This window comes from Ipomoea nil, unplaced genomic scaffold (assembly GCF_001879475.1).
Source record: "Ipomoea nil cultivar Tokyo-kokei standard unplaced genomic scaffold, Asagao_1.1 scaffold2036, whole genome shotgun sequence".
Taxonomy (NCBI): domain Eukaryota; kingdom Viridiplantae; phylum Streptophyta; class Magnoliopsida; order Solanales; family Convolvulaceae; genus Ipomoea; species Ipomoea nil.
Genome location: NW_017618464.1, coordinates 5,374,024 through 5,389,299, shown reverse-complemented (window position 1 = coordinate 5,389,299; position 15,276 = coordinate 5,374,024). Strand labels below are relative to the sequence as shown.

General features: G+C 35.0%; 3 protein-coding genes and 1 non-coding gene across 4 annotated transcripts; 3 read left to right on the top strand and 1 right to left on the bottom strand.

Moving 5' to 3' along the window:
• Positions 1-2,419: 2,419 nt before the first annotated feature.
• On the bottom strand, positions 2,420-2,491 carry TRNAH-GUG. Its single transcript has one exon. It is a non-coding gene; the product is annotated as a tRNA-His (tRNA).
• Positions 2,492-2,560: 69 nt separating this feature from the next.
• LOC109148097 (beta-hexosaminidase 1) lies at positions 2,561-8,057 on the top strand. The gene is made up of 15 exons (XM_019295875.1): positions 2,561-2,988; positions 3,098-3,181; positions 3,473-3,508; positions 3,603-3,714; positions 3,850-3,920; positions 4,003-4,133; positions 4,350-4,366; positions 4,452-4,500; positions 4,924-5,024; positions 5,942-6,001; positions 6,278-6,311; positions 6,909-7,007; positions 7,223-7,282; positions 7,387-7,637; positions 7,802-8,057. The coding sequence occupies exons 1-15, from the start codon at positions 2,641-2,643 to the stop codon at positions 7,975-7,977; spliced, it is 1,629 nt and encodes a 542-aa protein (XP_019151420.1). The 5' UTR covers positions 2,561-2,640; the 3' UTR covers positions 7,978-8,057.
• A 606-nt stretch (positions 8,058-8,663) lies between these two features.
• LOC109147847 lies at positions 8,664-9,535 on the top strand. The gene is made up of 2 exons (XM_019295504.1): positions 8,664-9,305; positions 9,467-9,535. The coding sequence occupies exons 1-2, from the start codon at positions 8,664-8,666 to the stop codon at positions 9,533-9,535; spliced, it is 711 nt and encodes a 236-aa protein (XP_019151049.1).
• A 1,083-nt stretch (positions 9,536-10,618) lies between these two features.
• On the top strand, positions 10,619-12,062 carry LOC109147846. The gene is made up of 2 exons (XM_019295503.1): positions 10,619-11,254; positions 11,979-12,062. The coding sequence occupies exons 1-2, from the start codon at positions 10,619-10,621 to the stop codon at positions 12,060-12,062; spliced, it is 720 nt and encodes a 239-aa protein (XP_019151048.1).
• The last annotated feature ends 3,214 nt before the right edge of the window (positions 12,063-15,276 follow it).

Below are 15,276 nucleotides of genomic sequence, written 5' to 3'. Positions count from 1 at the left end.
TTTATTTATTTAATTGTTGATAAATTTCCCAAAATTTTAACCAATTCGTCATTTTAACTCAGTAATTTACTCCAAATGGCTAAAAATTAATACAACACATACATTTTGTGTTAATCTTCACAACCCCCATTAATAATAAATAAATAAATAATAAATAAATAAATAAAAACTAAAATAAGAAGACAGAGTTGAGGCTTCTTAAATAAGAACCTTTTGACATCTCAATACTTGCCCACATTGATGGGCAAGAAATTATGTTTGTAAGGGGATCATTGCTCCTCTTGTATAGAGGAACTCTCTCTTTTCAATCATTTTCAATGTGAGATAAAAATTATCTCAAAATCATTTACAAAGGGAGCCCGTGACTCCCCTTTGTTTTTTGTTTTTAATTTTAATTTTATTTTGTATATAGTTTTGTTTGGATTATTATTGTTGTTGTTGTTGTTGTAATTTGATTATTTGGCAAATTCGTCAAAATTTTAAAAAATTCGTCTGTTTAACATTTTATATTTTATCAAAACACCAAAAATATTATTTAATAACTTAACAATTTGCTCGAAACTGCTAAAAACTAAAACAACTCATAGACATTTTTGGTTAATCTTTCCCAAACCCCCTAAAATTAAAAAATAAATAAAAAAATAATTTCCAGTAAGATAAGTTTTTTTTTTTTTTTTTAAATAAGAGCCATTTGACACCTTGGGTTTTAATAGGTTGTGGAACCGTGTCCACCTTGCAAGGTGGACACAGTTCTATGTTCAAATAAATACTGCACTATCATTATTATAAAGCTATATATTCATAATCTTTGAACTTCATATTCATAATTATTGAACTCTATATTCATAATTACAGAACTCTATGTTCATACTTATTGAATTATATGTTCATAATTATAAAGATATATATTCATAATTTTTAAACTTCATATTCACAATTATTGAATCTCTATATTAATAATTAGATAACTATGTGTTCATAATTATTTTCACAACACTATGTTCATAATTATAGAACTATATGTTCATAATTTTTGAACTATATATTGATTATTATATTCATAATTATGAACTATTTTTGAACCATGTCTACCTTGCAAGGTAGACACAATTCCACAGCATAATTTGTCGGGTCAATAGTAGTACTATAAAAAGTCTTTGGACTTCTCAATACTTGCCCACATTGATGGGCAAGCAATTGTATGGTTGTAAGAGGAGCATTGCTCCTCTTATATAGAGGAGATCAAGAGCTCCTCTTTCCATACATTTTCAATGTGGGATCAAAATGATCCCACATCATTTACTAAGGGGAGCCACCTTTGTCTTCTAATTATTTTTTTTAAATTTAATTTTATTTTGTATATAGTTTTGTTTGGATTATTATTATTATTATTATTATTGTTATTATTATTATTATTGTTGTTGTTGTTGTTATTATTATTATTATATTGTTGTTGTTGTTGTTATCATTTATTATTATTATTATTATTATTATTATTATTGTTATTATTATTATTTTATTTTATACTTGAACAATAATATTTTTATTATACTTGAACAATAATATTATCAATTATATTATATTATAGAATATAATACCATATATAATATTACCAATTAATAGATTTTATTTAGTTTCCATTTGACAATTACTTACCAAATAAGTTTTACTACAAAAGTTTTGGGGGGGAAATTTGTTAGGAGAATTTTACTTTTATATATAGATATATAGATATATAGATATATAGATATATAGATATAGATATAGATATAGATATAGATAGATAGATTATTGTTTACGTAATTTTGTTATATTGTTATTGGTAAAATAATTTAGTTATAACTTTTATATTACCATTTTCGATTCATGTTGACCTTCAATAATTTAACTTCGTAGTGATAAAATTAGGAATCATGATGTTCAATGGTTGAATCAAACACGTTCTAAATTTAAGAAAATATTGTTGGGGTATGATGGAATAACATATCGCATACAATGTGACATATTGATTAATTAATTATAGAGTTTAAATTATAGGACTTCATAGTTAACTCCAATCCTCATTTCATTTTCAATTTAGTTAATTAGCTACAAGCCTTATACTGCGTAACAAATTGTCAATGTAAAATTGAGACAACTCTATTTTATTGGGTTTCTTTGCTTTGCCCGATCAGTTATAGACAATATTAATTTACCTATTTACTCTGTGTGTACTTGTAAGTATTTATTTGTGTCTACTATAATATAATAACATGTACACATCACCTAATATTATATTATTATACTAAATAAATGATAAAAAAATATCTTCATCTTTTTACCTTGACTTTCAAAACATCGTTTTCAATTCCATGATTGCAGTTTTGCAGGCACGCTAGAGTGGGTAAAATTTAAAAAGGTTTAACTTTTAAAAGTTGCGTGTGGCTGCTGGGATTCGAGCCCAGGTCCTCACGGCCACAACGTGAGATTCTAACCGCTAAACTACAGCCACTTCGATGTTTATTTCTTTCAAAGAATTTATTAATATTTGTTTAACAGCGTTTCTGTTCTTCTTCACCGATTGGCGATTACTAGCTTCAATCCAAGTCAAACACTGCAACACCATAACCACTGGCAGTCTGGCAATATCGTTCTTCCATCATGCGCTCCCTGGAAATGACTATCTTGTCCTCATTCCACACTCTTTGCATCTTCTTCCTCTTCTTTGCGCTAGTCAATTCTCGTAAGCTGAAGCTCCGTACAGAGCTCGATGAATCTCTAACCTATTTATGGCCGTTGCCGTCGGAATTCACCTCCGGCAACGATATTCTCACCGTCGATCCAAATCTCTCGCTCTCCGTTAGCGGCAACGGCGGTAGCTCCGTGATTGTCAAAGAGGCGTTTGAGCGATACAAGCATATTATTTTTAAGCATGGCTCCAAGTTGGCGGGTTCCGGTGATTATGATATTAAGCAACTTAGTGTTACTGTGCATTCCGACAGCGAAGAGGTGAATGTTTAGCTGTGATTTTTAATTTTATTTTTATTTTGGGGGAAATTAAGGTGAGTGAAAACGGGAAATGTGAGATGTTGATATAGTTTGATTGGTGTCTGTGCAGCTACAACTTGGTGTTGATGAGAGCTACACTTTGCTGGTGGCGAAAAGCAATGAACGTTCGATTGTTCAGGGGATTTCCATTGAGGTTATTTTGAAGTTCGGCTTTTTTCTTTATGTGTTGCTTTGAGTGATGTGGTAGGCATGATTCTTCAGCTTGCCATTCCTCTTAAGCTGATTTCTGATGAAAGTTTAGCACCAATCTTTCTTTCCATTGCTGACTATGGGGCTTAACGTTTTAGATTCCTATTCTGGTTATAATAGCCTGACAGATTGAAACTTGTATACTTTAATAAGTTTTCAATATAAATGCATCTGACAGTACAGGGCTACTTTTATGGCATATTACTAATTGTGGTTTGTTTCTTTCATCATGCAGGCAAATTCTGTTTATGGTGCTGTTCGAGCATTAGAGGTATGAACTGTGATGATATAATATGCTAGGCTTTTTTCAGGTATGATAAGATGTATAATAACCCCCTGATGGTGTCTTACTTTCCCTCTCCCAGACAATGAGCCAGTTGTGTGTTTTTGATTATGTGACTAAAGATGTGCAAGTACATAATGCACCCTGGTTAATCAATGACAAGCCAAGATTTAAATATCGCGGGTTAATGCTTGGTAAGATAAGCATTCTATTGACAGTAACCTCGTTAATTTCATTCCTTTTGGATAAGCTTGGACAATAGCAAATGGTTATGAATCTGCAGAGCATCCCATGCATTGCCTTCCACTGATGAGTTTCGCCTTTGGCAGATACCTCAAGACACTATTTGCCTGTTGAAATTATCAAGCAAGTTATTGAATCCATGTCATATGCTAAACTTGTAAGATACGTTAACTACTGCATTTACTGGTTCTTTGAATTTATGTTGTTGTATTTCTGACATTGTTTATTCAATTCAGTAGAATGTTCTTCATTGGCACATCATAGATGAACAGTCATTTCCTATAGAAGTGCCTACATATCCAAATTTGTGGAAAGGGGCTTATACAAAGATGGAGCGCTATACTGTTGAAGATGCGTACGACATTGTTAAGTGAGATTCGTGTTTGTTTTTTATATTCTTTGTCCCATTCATTTGTGAATTTTCTTTAGTATGGAGTGATGATTTTCCTCTAGGATTATTTAAATCCTTTTCGGACTTGTTAAATACTCCGTAGAATGAAATTGATTGATTCCTCCTGGATATTTTTTATGTGGCACTAATACTGTATTTTGCATTTCCCATTTCTATCTGTGGACAAAATTGAAGCTTTGCAAAAATGAGAGGTAATGGGCATCCCAAAATGTTTGTCCAAACGTTCAAGATGTTGCTTCTTTGTCAATGCTGTCTCACTCAATGAACTTATTACAGGTATCAATATTATGGCAGAGATAGATGTTCCTGGTCACGCAGAATCATGGTGAGTATTTGAGAGTATAGTGATTCTCTTTGTACCTCTCCAATTTCCTTCTCCATAACTCCTTTCTGGAGATTTGGATATTTGTGGAAGAATTGGAATTAGAAAACCAATTTCCATCTGAATCTTTTAAAAGGGCTGTGAGATATGACTTTCTTAAATGCTTTATCTAATGTCCAACTCTTACATGTAAACCTAAGTTTATGATATGCATGCATTTTTCAATTGATATATATCCATGCAGATGAAGTTATGAACATGCAAAATTGAGCTCTTGTTTGATTGTCTTATTAGAGGTGTCTTGTGACAAAAAGTGATGTTGCTTTGATAATCTGAAACCGAGTACTCGGTGTTATTTACCATTATTCATGTCTTTCTTCATCACACAATCAACTCTATACTTTTTGTATTTTTACTTTATTCCAGGGGTAAAGGATATCCTGATCTTTGGCCTTCACCTAATTGTACAGAGCCACTGGATGTTTCGAAAAACTTTACTTTTGATGTGATATCAGGAATCATTGCAGGTTATGTTCATTGGTCCCTTTAAAAGTTTTACATCTGGATCTTCTATTGTGTTTATGTTGTTTCTTCCTTTTTATGTTACACTTTTGGCTTGTCTTTGCATTAATAGTTTGGGAAATAGTTCTTCATGGTTTCCTAGTTGAGGTTTGAACATGCAACAGGGAAAAGGTTAAATCCTTTCAGATATTTATGAAGCTTGAGGAATTATAATACCCAGACATTTATTGGCTCAATGGTTAATTCCTTTCATATAAGTCCAGATCATCTAAGGAGAAAATTTTCACATTAAGTGAACTAGTGAAGGTTATTAATGCATTTATGACATCCTATCTATGGAGAACTTGTAATTGTCAATGCATTACTTCCATAATCAAGTCATAAAACCTTTAAATGAGTTCTTCACTTCTTTGTCATCACTTTTAGTTATTGATATGCACGTACATGCAGCAAACTCATTTTTCTAAAGACCACACCTCCCTTGCGTTATTTAGCTGATTAGCACGTCATAACTTAACCACCTATAAATTATTCTCCAATTTGTGTTAGTTTCCTCTTATCACTCCTTTTGTGATCTCACAATGGTGAGAATTTTGTGTCAAATTACCCCCCTACCCTACCCTCCTTCGTTCTGAATTATTTTTTCTTGCTTGCTTTTACTTAATACTTATAAATTGAGTACACTATGTAGTATCTTTTTGTGGTGATGAAATTTGTCCTTAATAGAACACCCTTTTGTTAATAATAAAATACTAAGCAACCTCTCTTTCCAGAATTCCATGTTTGTGGTTTATTTGATGAGTCCAGGATATGACACAGTCTGTTTAACAATAGCTAATAGAAGCATTAAAACATAATGCTTATAAATATCCTTCTTTCTTCGCTCCATCATGACAATGGCTTGTTATTTCTACTCTTGCAGACATGAGGAAGATTTTTCCATTTGAGCTCTTTCACTTAGGTGGTGATGAGGTCAATACAGGTTAGGCTAAACGAACTGTTTGTTTTGATGACTCTTGGCATTTTTCTTCTGTCCTTTGTGTTCTTCCCTCACTCTCTCTCATGCGCACACATAGAGGATGTACATGACCATACACTAAATTTAAAAAGAGCATTACCAATACTTGGATAACTGCATTCGTGTATCATGTTTAGACAGTAAGATTGTGCTGCTTTCATCATGATGATTGTACAGTAAAAAAGAAATAGTGAGGGAAAAGGAATGAAGATGATTGTAAACATGTATCACTTTTTGCAGATTGTTGGACCTCTACTCCGCATGTGGAGCAATGGTATGTTTCTCTCATGCCCGCCATGAATTTCTATACAACTGCTGTGCATGTTTTACATTTGTAGGAACAGGATGTTGAAAATAGATTCTACCATATTATACTTAGAACTAATCCTCACTAATCCAATATCTGTGGAGGACATAATATGTCACAGCGAACATTATGAAGTGTATTAGTAATATATATGTCCATGATAAGTTCTGATAAGATATATGGTTTCTTATTTGGTACTTTATTACTTATTACTTTGCCTAGAAAGTTAGTCCCTTGGGCACTTGTTACTGGAAGTATTTCAATGCTAAACTTCAACGCAGTTGATCTGCCTATCTATTCGATGCTGGAAACAAACCTGCTATTAATGTGAGCAGGATGTGGTGCCAAAGTTTTTTAAAACTGTATTTTAATCAGTGTTCAGAACCATTTAAGTATCTTCACGAAATGCCATACTTACTTTTTAGTTTTTACCCTTTTCTATTTTCTAGTTTTTGAACTCAGCAAAATGGCATATGTGTGATCTCATTCCTGGAGTCTGTGATCTGATGTCTCCCACTTTCCCTATTATGCAGTTCTAGTAATAACTATACATTCTACTTGCAGGCTTGAAGATCATAATATGACTGCTAAGGATGCATATCAATATTTTGTGCTCAGAGGTCAAGAAATAGCAATATCACAAAATTGGACACCAGTTAACTGGTATGTCCTCCATTTAAAATATTAAAAAAAAAAATTAAAAAAAGAAGAAGAAAAGGACAGTTTTTATACTTGAAAAGTTGCAATCCCATCTGTTAATTTCAAACATTCTCTCTCTAATATAAAATACTCAATAATAACTATTTGGCTTTCTCTGAGAACATGTATTCTAAATTATTTTTTGAATTTTAGTGTATCAACTTTGTCATTTCATGCAGGGAGGAAACCTTTAACACTTTTGCATCCAAACTCAACCCAAGGACAGTGGTGCATAATTGGTGAGTACAGACTGGATTTATGTACCATGTCAAACAACATTGTGGTTTTCCTGGTCCGCCGCAGTCAGGTTTGTGAAGAAAATAATACATGATTGGTGGTGTAGGTTGGGCCCTGGTGTCTGTCCAAAGGCTGTTGCAAAAAACTTCAGATGCATTTATAGCAACCAAGGTGTCTGGTATCTTGACCATTTAGATGTTCCCTGGGACGAGGTTTATTATGCAGATCCATTGGAAGATATAGATGACGCTCAACAGCAAAAACTCGTGCTTGGAGGTGAAGTATGCATGTGGGGTGAAACTGCTGATGCTTCAAATGTTCAACAAACCATATGGCCCCGAGCTGCAGCTGCAGCAGGTTAGGATTTGGCAATACTATATCCAACCAATTCAATGATTTGCCTAAGAGAATCATCTATATTACAGTATTACAGTAAAAACTTCATTTAAATATGAAATTATGAATTATTGCAAGCGTTTCATGAGATTGAGAGTTTGTAATCATTAACATTTCCAATGTAGAGCGCCTGTGGAGCAGCCAGGAGGCCACATCTTCAACAAATACATCATCAGTTGCGTTGCAGAGACTGGAATATTTCCGGTGCCTCTTGACAAGACGAGGGGTTCAAGCTGCTCCCGTTACAAACTATTATGGCAGGAGTCCTCCAACAGGTCCGGGGTCATGTTATGAGCAGTAGCTTGAATTGGCTTTTATGTTGGCTATGGAAACCAAGCTTTGATCTTGCCAACCCTGATATTTCTGTAAAGATTTGTGTGTGTGTGTTTTTTTTTTTTTCGAAAACCAAGATTTATGTGTGCTAGTGTCTTAAACTCCATTAATCTGTACTGGATTTTTGTTATTGTTTGGGGAGTGTAATAAAGACAGTGACCATTCCATAAATTTTAACCGTTCCATTTCCATGCTTCCTCATTCAAAAGTATCATGGCATTTTAGAATGGTGTGGTGATTGTGTTATCTTTCGTATATTTTCAATTTGTGCATTAGAATTGGCTAAATTTTACTTGTCTTTTTTCCGCATAATAAATATAAATTATAAATATATATAATGATAATAATTGATACCTAACTTATGAAAAGGGAATAAAATATTACCAGACAATTCAATAATATATTCTTTCTTCATACTCCATTTACATATACAGATAGCCATTTATACATGATTATAAAGCTACCACTATCCCATTAACCATCCACTATCCAACTATTGTTATAACTACATACCCATGAAGTATCCCATGATTGTATCACTCTCTCTCTATATATAGATGTAGTCAGACAGATATTATGGGAAGAGCGAGTCGAAGAAAACTAACTCTCTTCATTACAATACTGTTCCTCTCTTCATTCGTTTTAATTTGAACCATGGAGGCCGCTAATTCACCGACCGTGAGCTTGAAGCTCCTCGTTGACAAGAAGACATTAAAAGTGGTTTTCGCCGAAGCCGACAAGGCCTTCGTTGATTTCTTATTCCACCTCATGTCGTTGCCGCTGGGGACAGTTATCAAACTCGTGAACCACAACTCCATGACCGGCTCCCTCGGAAATCTCTACGGCAGCATCCTAAACATTAGCGACACATACCTCCAACCTAGTATGGATAAGGCCGCCCTTCTCAACCCTAAAGTTGCGTTTCACTCTCCCGCTGTGCCGCTCCTAATGCCCCCCGGCGTCGCCTCTGAGACCAAGAAGTTTTACGTTTGTACCGGCGGCTGCAACGCTTATGGTAACCGCCAGAGATACATCTCCGAATATCCGGAATGTGTTTGTCCTACTTGTAACTCCAGAATAAGTACTGAGGCGCATTATGTTGCTCCTGTAAAAGCAGATAATGCTACTAAGGATGAAAATGGTGGGTTTGTGAAGGATGTTGTGACGTATATGGTGATGGACGACTTGAATGTGATGCCGCACTCCTCCATTACTACCATTACTGTTCTCAACAAGAACAATATTAAGGATTTCGGGTCGCTTGAGGTGAAGGATGTGCGTTTCGGACTTGATGAGGTATTATTATTATTATATATATATTATTGGGCTAGAGTCTTGACCGACACTTAAAGTTTGGAGTCCAAACATTTATATGTATTTATGTATATGTATATGTAATAATGTGTATATATGCAGTATACAATTGTAATGAAAGAATGAATTGAATAATGAAACAGGGATTGAAGGTGTTGAAGGCTGCTCTACACACTGATTCTGTTCTCACCACTGTGTTCCTCTCGAAGTAGGCTAATCCGACTCAGCATCTGCAGGAAATGCGTTGTGTTTTTTCAATTAATAGTATGAATATTTTTTTAATCCTATATATGGTGTTGTATTTTCACTTTCTGCACGATGTTTCTGTATTTTACCAGTTTTCATGAAAATTATTTTTGTTATTATTATTAGTATTTTTATTTTTATTGTCAAATATGACTTTATAATTCAATTTTAGTCGTAAAATATGCCTAAGGTGAGTAAAATATTAAAGAGGATGCTGCTAGGGAGATTCGAACCAGTGCCATCCCTCTAACCAAGCGCATATAAGACTACCAGCGGCTTGGACCATCAGCCACCTCCGGCCATGGCGCCCCCATTGGGCTCGGGGTTCCCCATGGAGTGGTGACAGTGCCCCGCTTGAAGGTAGACACAATATTAAAGTAGGTCATGACGACTGGGATGTAAGTTAGAAGGCAAGACGATGAAAGGCAGGCCCAAGAGAAGGAGAGGTTCAAGCAAAGAGGCAAGGGAGTGCAAAGGAGGACCAGAGGGAGACCCGGGCGCTAGGTCGTTCGAGGCAATAACGCGATGAAGTAAGACGACGCCGTTTTGGACCTGGTCCACCTTGCAAGGTGGACCCGAGTCCCAACATAATTTGCCTATTTCCTTAATCTCTTGCTTATCAAGATTAATTCTAAGTCCACGTGACCCTCCCCTAGAGCCATTGCTAAGTTAAATCACGAATCCCACAATCAGGCCATTGATCAAATCATAGTCTTCATATATGCACACGAAATTCAATCTAGACTTGTCAAAGAATCACTAGGCTAATCTCAGTACTCCAAGGATTTGTCAAAAAAAATAAAAATAAAAAATTATTGGATTACCCGATGACCATCACCATAACATGATGCTGTATATTTACTACTAATTGCATGCGAATCCCGGAAGGTATTTCCAACGACAGCTACAGAAACCAAAAGTATCCATTTCTAACGTTCAGATCAGACCGCCATTCAATGCATCCCACCCCAGCAGGCACCCCTCTGTATATATATGTGTTTGTGTGTTGTCTGGGTATCCCCTCCATACAAGTCCCGCGCGCCCCAACAATGTTGCCAAATCTGAGTTTGAAGCTCATCATCGACAAGAAGGTCCATAAAGTCCTTTACGCCGAAGCCGACAAAGAATTCGTCGACTTCTTGTTCTGCCTCATGTCTTTCCCTATTGTGACGGTTGTCAGAAATGGATGCAGGGATTCCATGGTCGGATCCCTCGGAAAATTGTACAACAGCATTACCAACTTACCCTTCGCTAACCTCCAACAAATGCTAAACAAACGCACTATTTTAAACCCGAAATTATCAATTCCCCCTATCGAAAAAGCGCCCCAGCTTTTCCCCAGACAGATGTTCGCGACAACCAACGACAAGTTTTACACTTGTTCTAAATCCAAATCATCCGACCACCAGACTATTTACGTTAGCGACCGATCGTCAAGTGTTTGTCCCGAGTGTTCGTGCTTCATGTCCACTGAGTTGACTTATGTATTTGGTCGGGAAAATGCGTTGACTTCATCAGAGAGTGAAGTTGATGGGTTTGTGGATGGGGGCGTGAAGTATATGGTGATGGATGACTTAGAGGTGAAGCGGCTGCCCTCCGCTTCTAGAAGTAGAGTACTGGAAAAGTTGAATGTTAAGGATGTTGGATCCATCAAGGAGAAGGATATTACGTTGGGGTATTATACGGTATGTGTGTGTGTATATATATATATAATTTCTGTTAGTTATACTCCGTATGATGTTATCATCACGAAAATATATATATATATATATATATATATATATATATATATATTTGTGTCTATACGATGACAGGGTTTGAAGTTGTTGATGGCTGCGTTATCTACCCAGTCAGTTTTGAGTACTGTCTTCCACGAGCACACTTAGCTTAACTGGGGATATGGTTTGGATACTCAATCTCAAATTTAAAAGTTGTTATTGTTCCTGTCTGGAGACTTTTGGTCATTGGTGGAATTTGAAGTTGTTGAATGCAGTATCAATGAATTCTATTATTATTGCAAATGTATGTGGTGTACCTTTTGGTTGAATGTCACAGATGTTACTTGTTCAAATAAATCAAATTTTATTTCAAGCTGTTCCAGATGAGATACACAAATCATGATATACAACTTTAAGTACCTGAATTAATTAGGTGAGTTTGGTTCAATCTATATGTTTTGAATTAATAATTTAGCATTCTTCAAAATTTCATGTAATCTGATAACATGGGTAATGTGATTCTCATGAAATAATGTAGCATCCTCTCTCACTCTCCTCTTGTCTTCTTGAATATTATACAAAAAACAACTGATATGAATGCTCTAAGTGGATCCGATTAAAAATAAGAAAATTTCACTTTTGATCTCCTAACTATTATTAAAGATGTTCATTGCTACTGCATGCCCTTCAGGAACATGTTGATCTCCTTTCTCATATTCATCATGGTCATTATGAACCGCCCAGAGGGATGAGGGATGACCGCGAGAACTACTAATAATAACAAGAACAATAATAATTATAACAATAATAATAATAATTTTTCATGAAACATTGAAGATATAGTCAACACCGTTGTACAAATTAAACATGAGAGCGACATAGCTAAATAGGATTCAAAAACATCCATACTATTAATTGAAAAAACATAACGCATTTCCTCCAGATGTTGAAGTCGGATTAGCCTACTTCCGGATGAACACAGTGGTGAGCACAGAATCAGTGTGTAAAGCAGCCTTCAATCCCTGTTTCATTATTCAATCCATTCTTTCATTAGAATTGTATACTGCATATATACACATACATCTACATAAACATATATACACATAAATGTTTGAACTCCAAACCTATGGGTGACTCAAGACTCTAGCCCTAAAGAGCTTGTAAGAGAAGATAAACCATAAAATGTACTTCAATTATGGTAAAATGATTTGTATGCTTGCTTATTTCCTGAGATTTTACTCCTAACAGGGTTCAAACTAGGATATTTGCTAGCCACTACAATATGTTTTCACCATTAAGGCGCGTGAGTAAAAAAAAATGGATACATGAAGCCAATTAAAAGACATAATTGATAAGTTTATATTACATATGATAAGTTATTATCTAATTATATTAAAACATATATATATATATATATATATATATATATATATATATATATATGTATACACATAAAATAGAGCATGTGGAGACTGCTCCAGTTGTCCCTGGCATCTCTAGATTCCCTAATGTATAACGGTAAATAAATGGATGAAAGTGCATGGAAAACAATAGAGTTAATATCATTTGGGTCTTCTGACTATTAGGGTTTTGTCACGTTTAGTCTTAAACTTTCAAATTGACCATCGTGGTGCTTCGATTTTCAAATTGTTACCGTTAGTGATCCAAGTTAATCACTCATAGTCCTTTAACTATCAAATTTTAACCACACGAAAGAACCACAACTAGTTAAAATTTGAAAGTTGAATGACCATGGGTGGTAAACTTGGACCAAAAATGATAATAATTTGAATGTTAAAAGGACTGTGAGTAATCAGTGGGAAAACTTTACCACCGTACTGGTATTAATTCAAAACAATATATAAAATACCTCATCAAGTCCGAAACGCACATCCTCCACCTCAAGCGACCCGAAATCCTTAATATTGTTCTTATTCAGAACAGTAATGGCCGAAATCCTTAATATTGTTCTTATTCAGAACAGTAATGGTAGAAATGGAGGAGTGGGGCATCACTGTCAAGTCGTCCATCACCATGTACGTCACAACACCCTTCACAAACCCCCCACCATTTTCATCATTAGTAGCACTATCTGCTTTTACCGGAGCAACATAATGCGCCTCGGTACTAATTCTGGAGTTACAAGTAGGACAAACACATTCCGGATGTTCGGAGATGTATCTCTGGCGGTTACCATGAGCGTTGCAGCCGCCAGTACAAACGTAAAACTTCCTGGTCTCAGAAACGACGCCGGCGGCCTTTAGGAGCGGCACAGTGGAAGAGTAGGGAACCGTAAGTTTAGGGTTGAGAAGGACGCCCCTATCCATGTTGGGTTGGAGGTATGTTTCGCCTATATTTTGTATGCTCCGAGGGAGCCGGCCATGGAGTTGTGGTTCACGAGTTTGATAACTGTCGCGAGCGGCAACGACGTGAGGAGGAATAAGAAATCAACGAATGGCTTGTCGGCTTCGGCGAAAAGGACTTTTCGCGTCTTTTTGTCAACGAGGAGCTTCAAGCTCACGGTTGATGAATTAGCGGCCGCCATGATTCAAAGGGAATGAAGAGAGGTATAGTATTGTATAGAGAGAGTGTTTTAAATTGCATTTAAGTAAATGACTGTTGGCTTCCCAACATTCAATTCGCGTTAGCATGAATTTACACGGATTCATGCAATCATGCATAATTTGTACGTTCGTAAGCATTTGTTCAAGAAGACAAAAAAACACTACTACATGTTCATTATCATAATTTGTTTGTGAATATGTAATAGTCTTGATAGGGAATATCTCTTCGTATATAAAATCAGCTTTATATGTGCTTGGTATGTATTCTGTGTTCCTCAAAGAGCATTTCCGGATCGGAACTGATCTTATGTGAGCAGGGGCGAAGCCAGGACTGAATAGTGCTGGATGCCAACTACAATTGAAGACTTGGTAATAAATCAAATACATAAATACCCAGTTAACATATTTCAAAATAATCATTATATGCATTACAAATTTAATAAAGTTTATAATAAATCTATTATAATTAAATATATATTAAATTATTTTGTAATATGATTTTCAGTGCACACATTGCATTGTACGGTTGAAAGAATGAAAACATTCACACATGTTTTAAAAGACTATTGATTATTTTTTTGGAAACTACTCTCTTCAGAATATAACATAATAATAACAATTATATTGTTTTCTCAAATACATATATTATCTTGAGCAGGAGTTTCTTTGCTCTACCATGATTTCTTCTCCATCTTGAGCAGGAGTTTCTTTGCTCTACCTTGATTTTTTCTCCATCTTGAGCTAATCGTATGCTTAATAGAAAAAAATTATAGGTTCATAGCGTTACTCTCTTCTAAATCTTATATTGGGCTAATGTTAGTCTTAATCTGCATAAATCATACAAGCTAGGGTTACTCTTATCAGTTATTATTCTTCATGTTCTTGTTTGATTACTGCGATTTTACATGTTGTTATCTTGATATCGGCCTGATCTTGGTCTTAATACTTCAACATCCTATATTTATAGGGTTAAGGTAAACAGTAATCGAACAATATTGTTAGATTTTAATTAAAAATGCTTAAAGGCTGAAAACATAAAAAATATAATATATATATATATATATATATATATATATATATATATATATATATATATGTTGAGATTAACAAGAACAAGAAAAATAATAATGGCAGGTAAGGTAAAGAATACAAGACTTACGTGGTTCGGCAAAGTGCCTACATCCACGGGAGTGAAACAATACTCTTATTCATAGTGATGGTGATAGTGGCGACACTACCCCTTAGGGATACAACCAATATATTTATAGGCATCTAGTCCCTATACAATAGGTCTACCCGTTTCACTCCTACTCCTAGTATGAGACAAACACTTATTCCTAATCCATATATGAGACAAACTCAACAATCTCCACCTTGGCGAATATGTTTTTTAGGAGAAAAGATAACTCAACAAATCTCCACCTT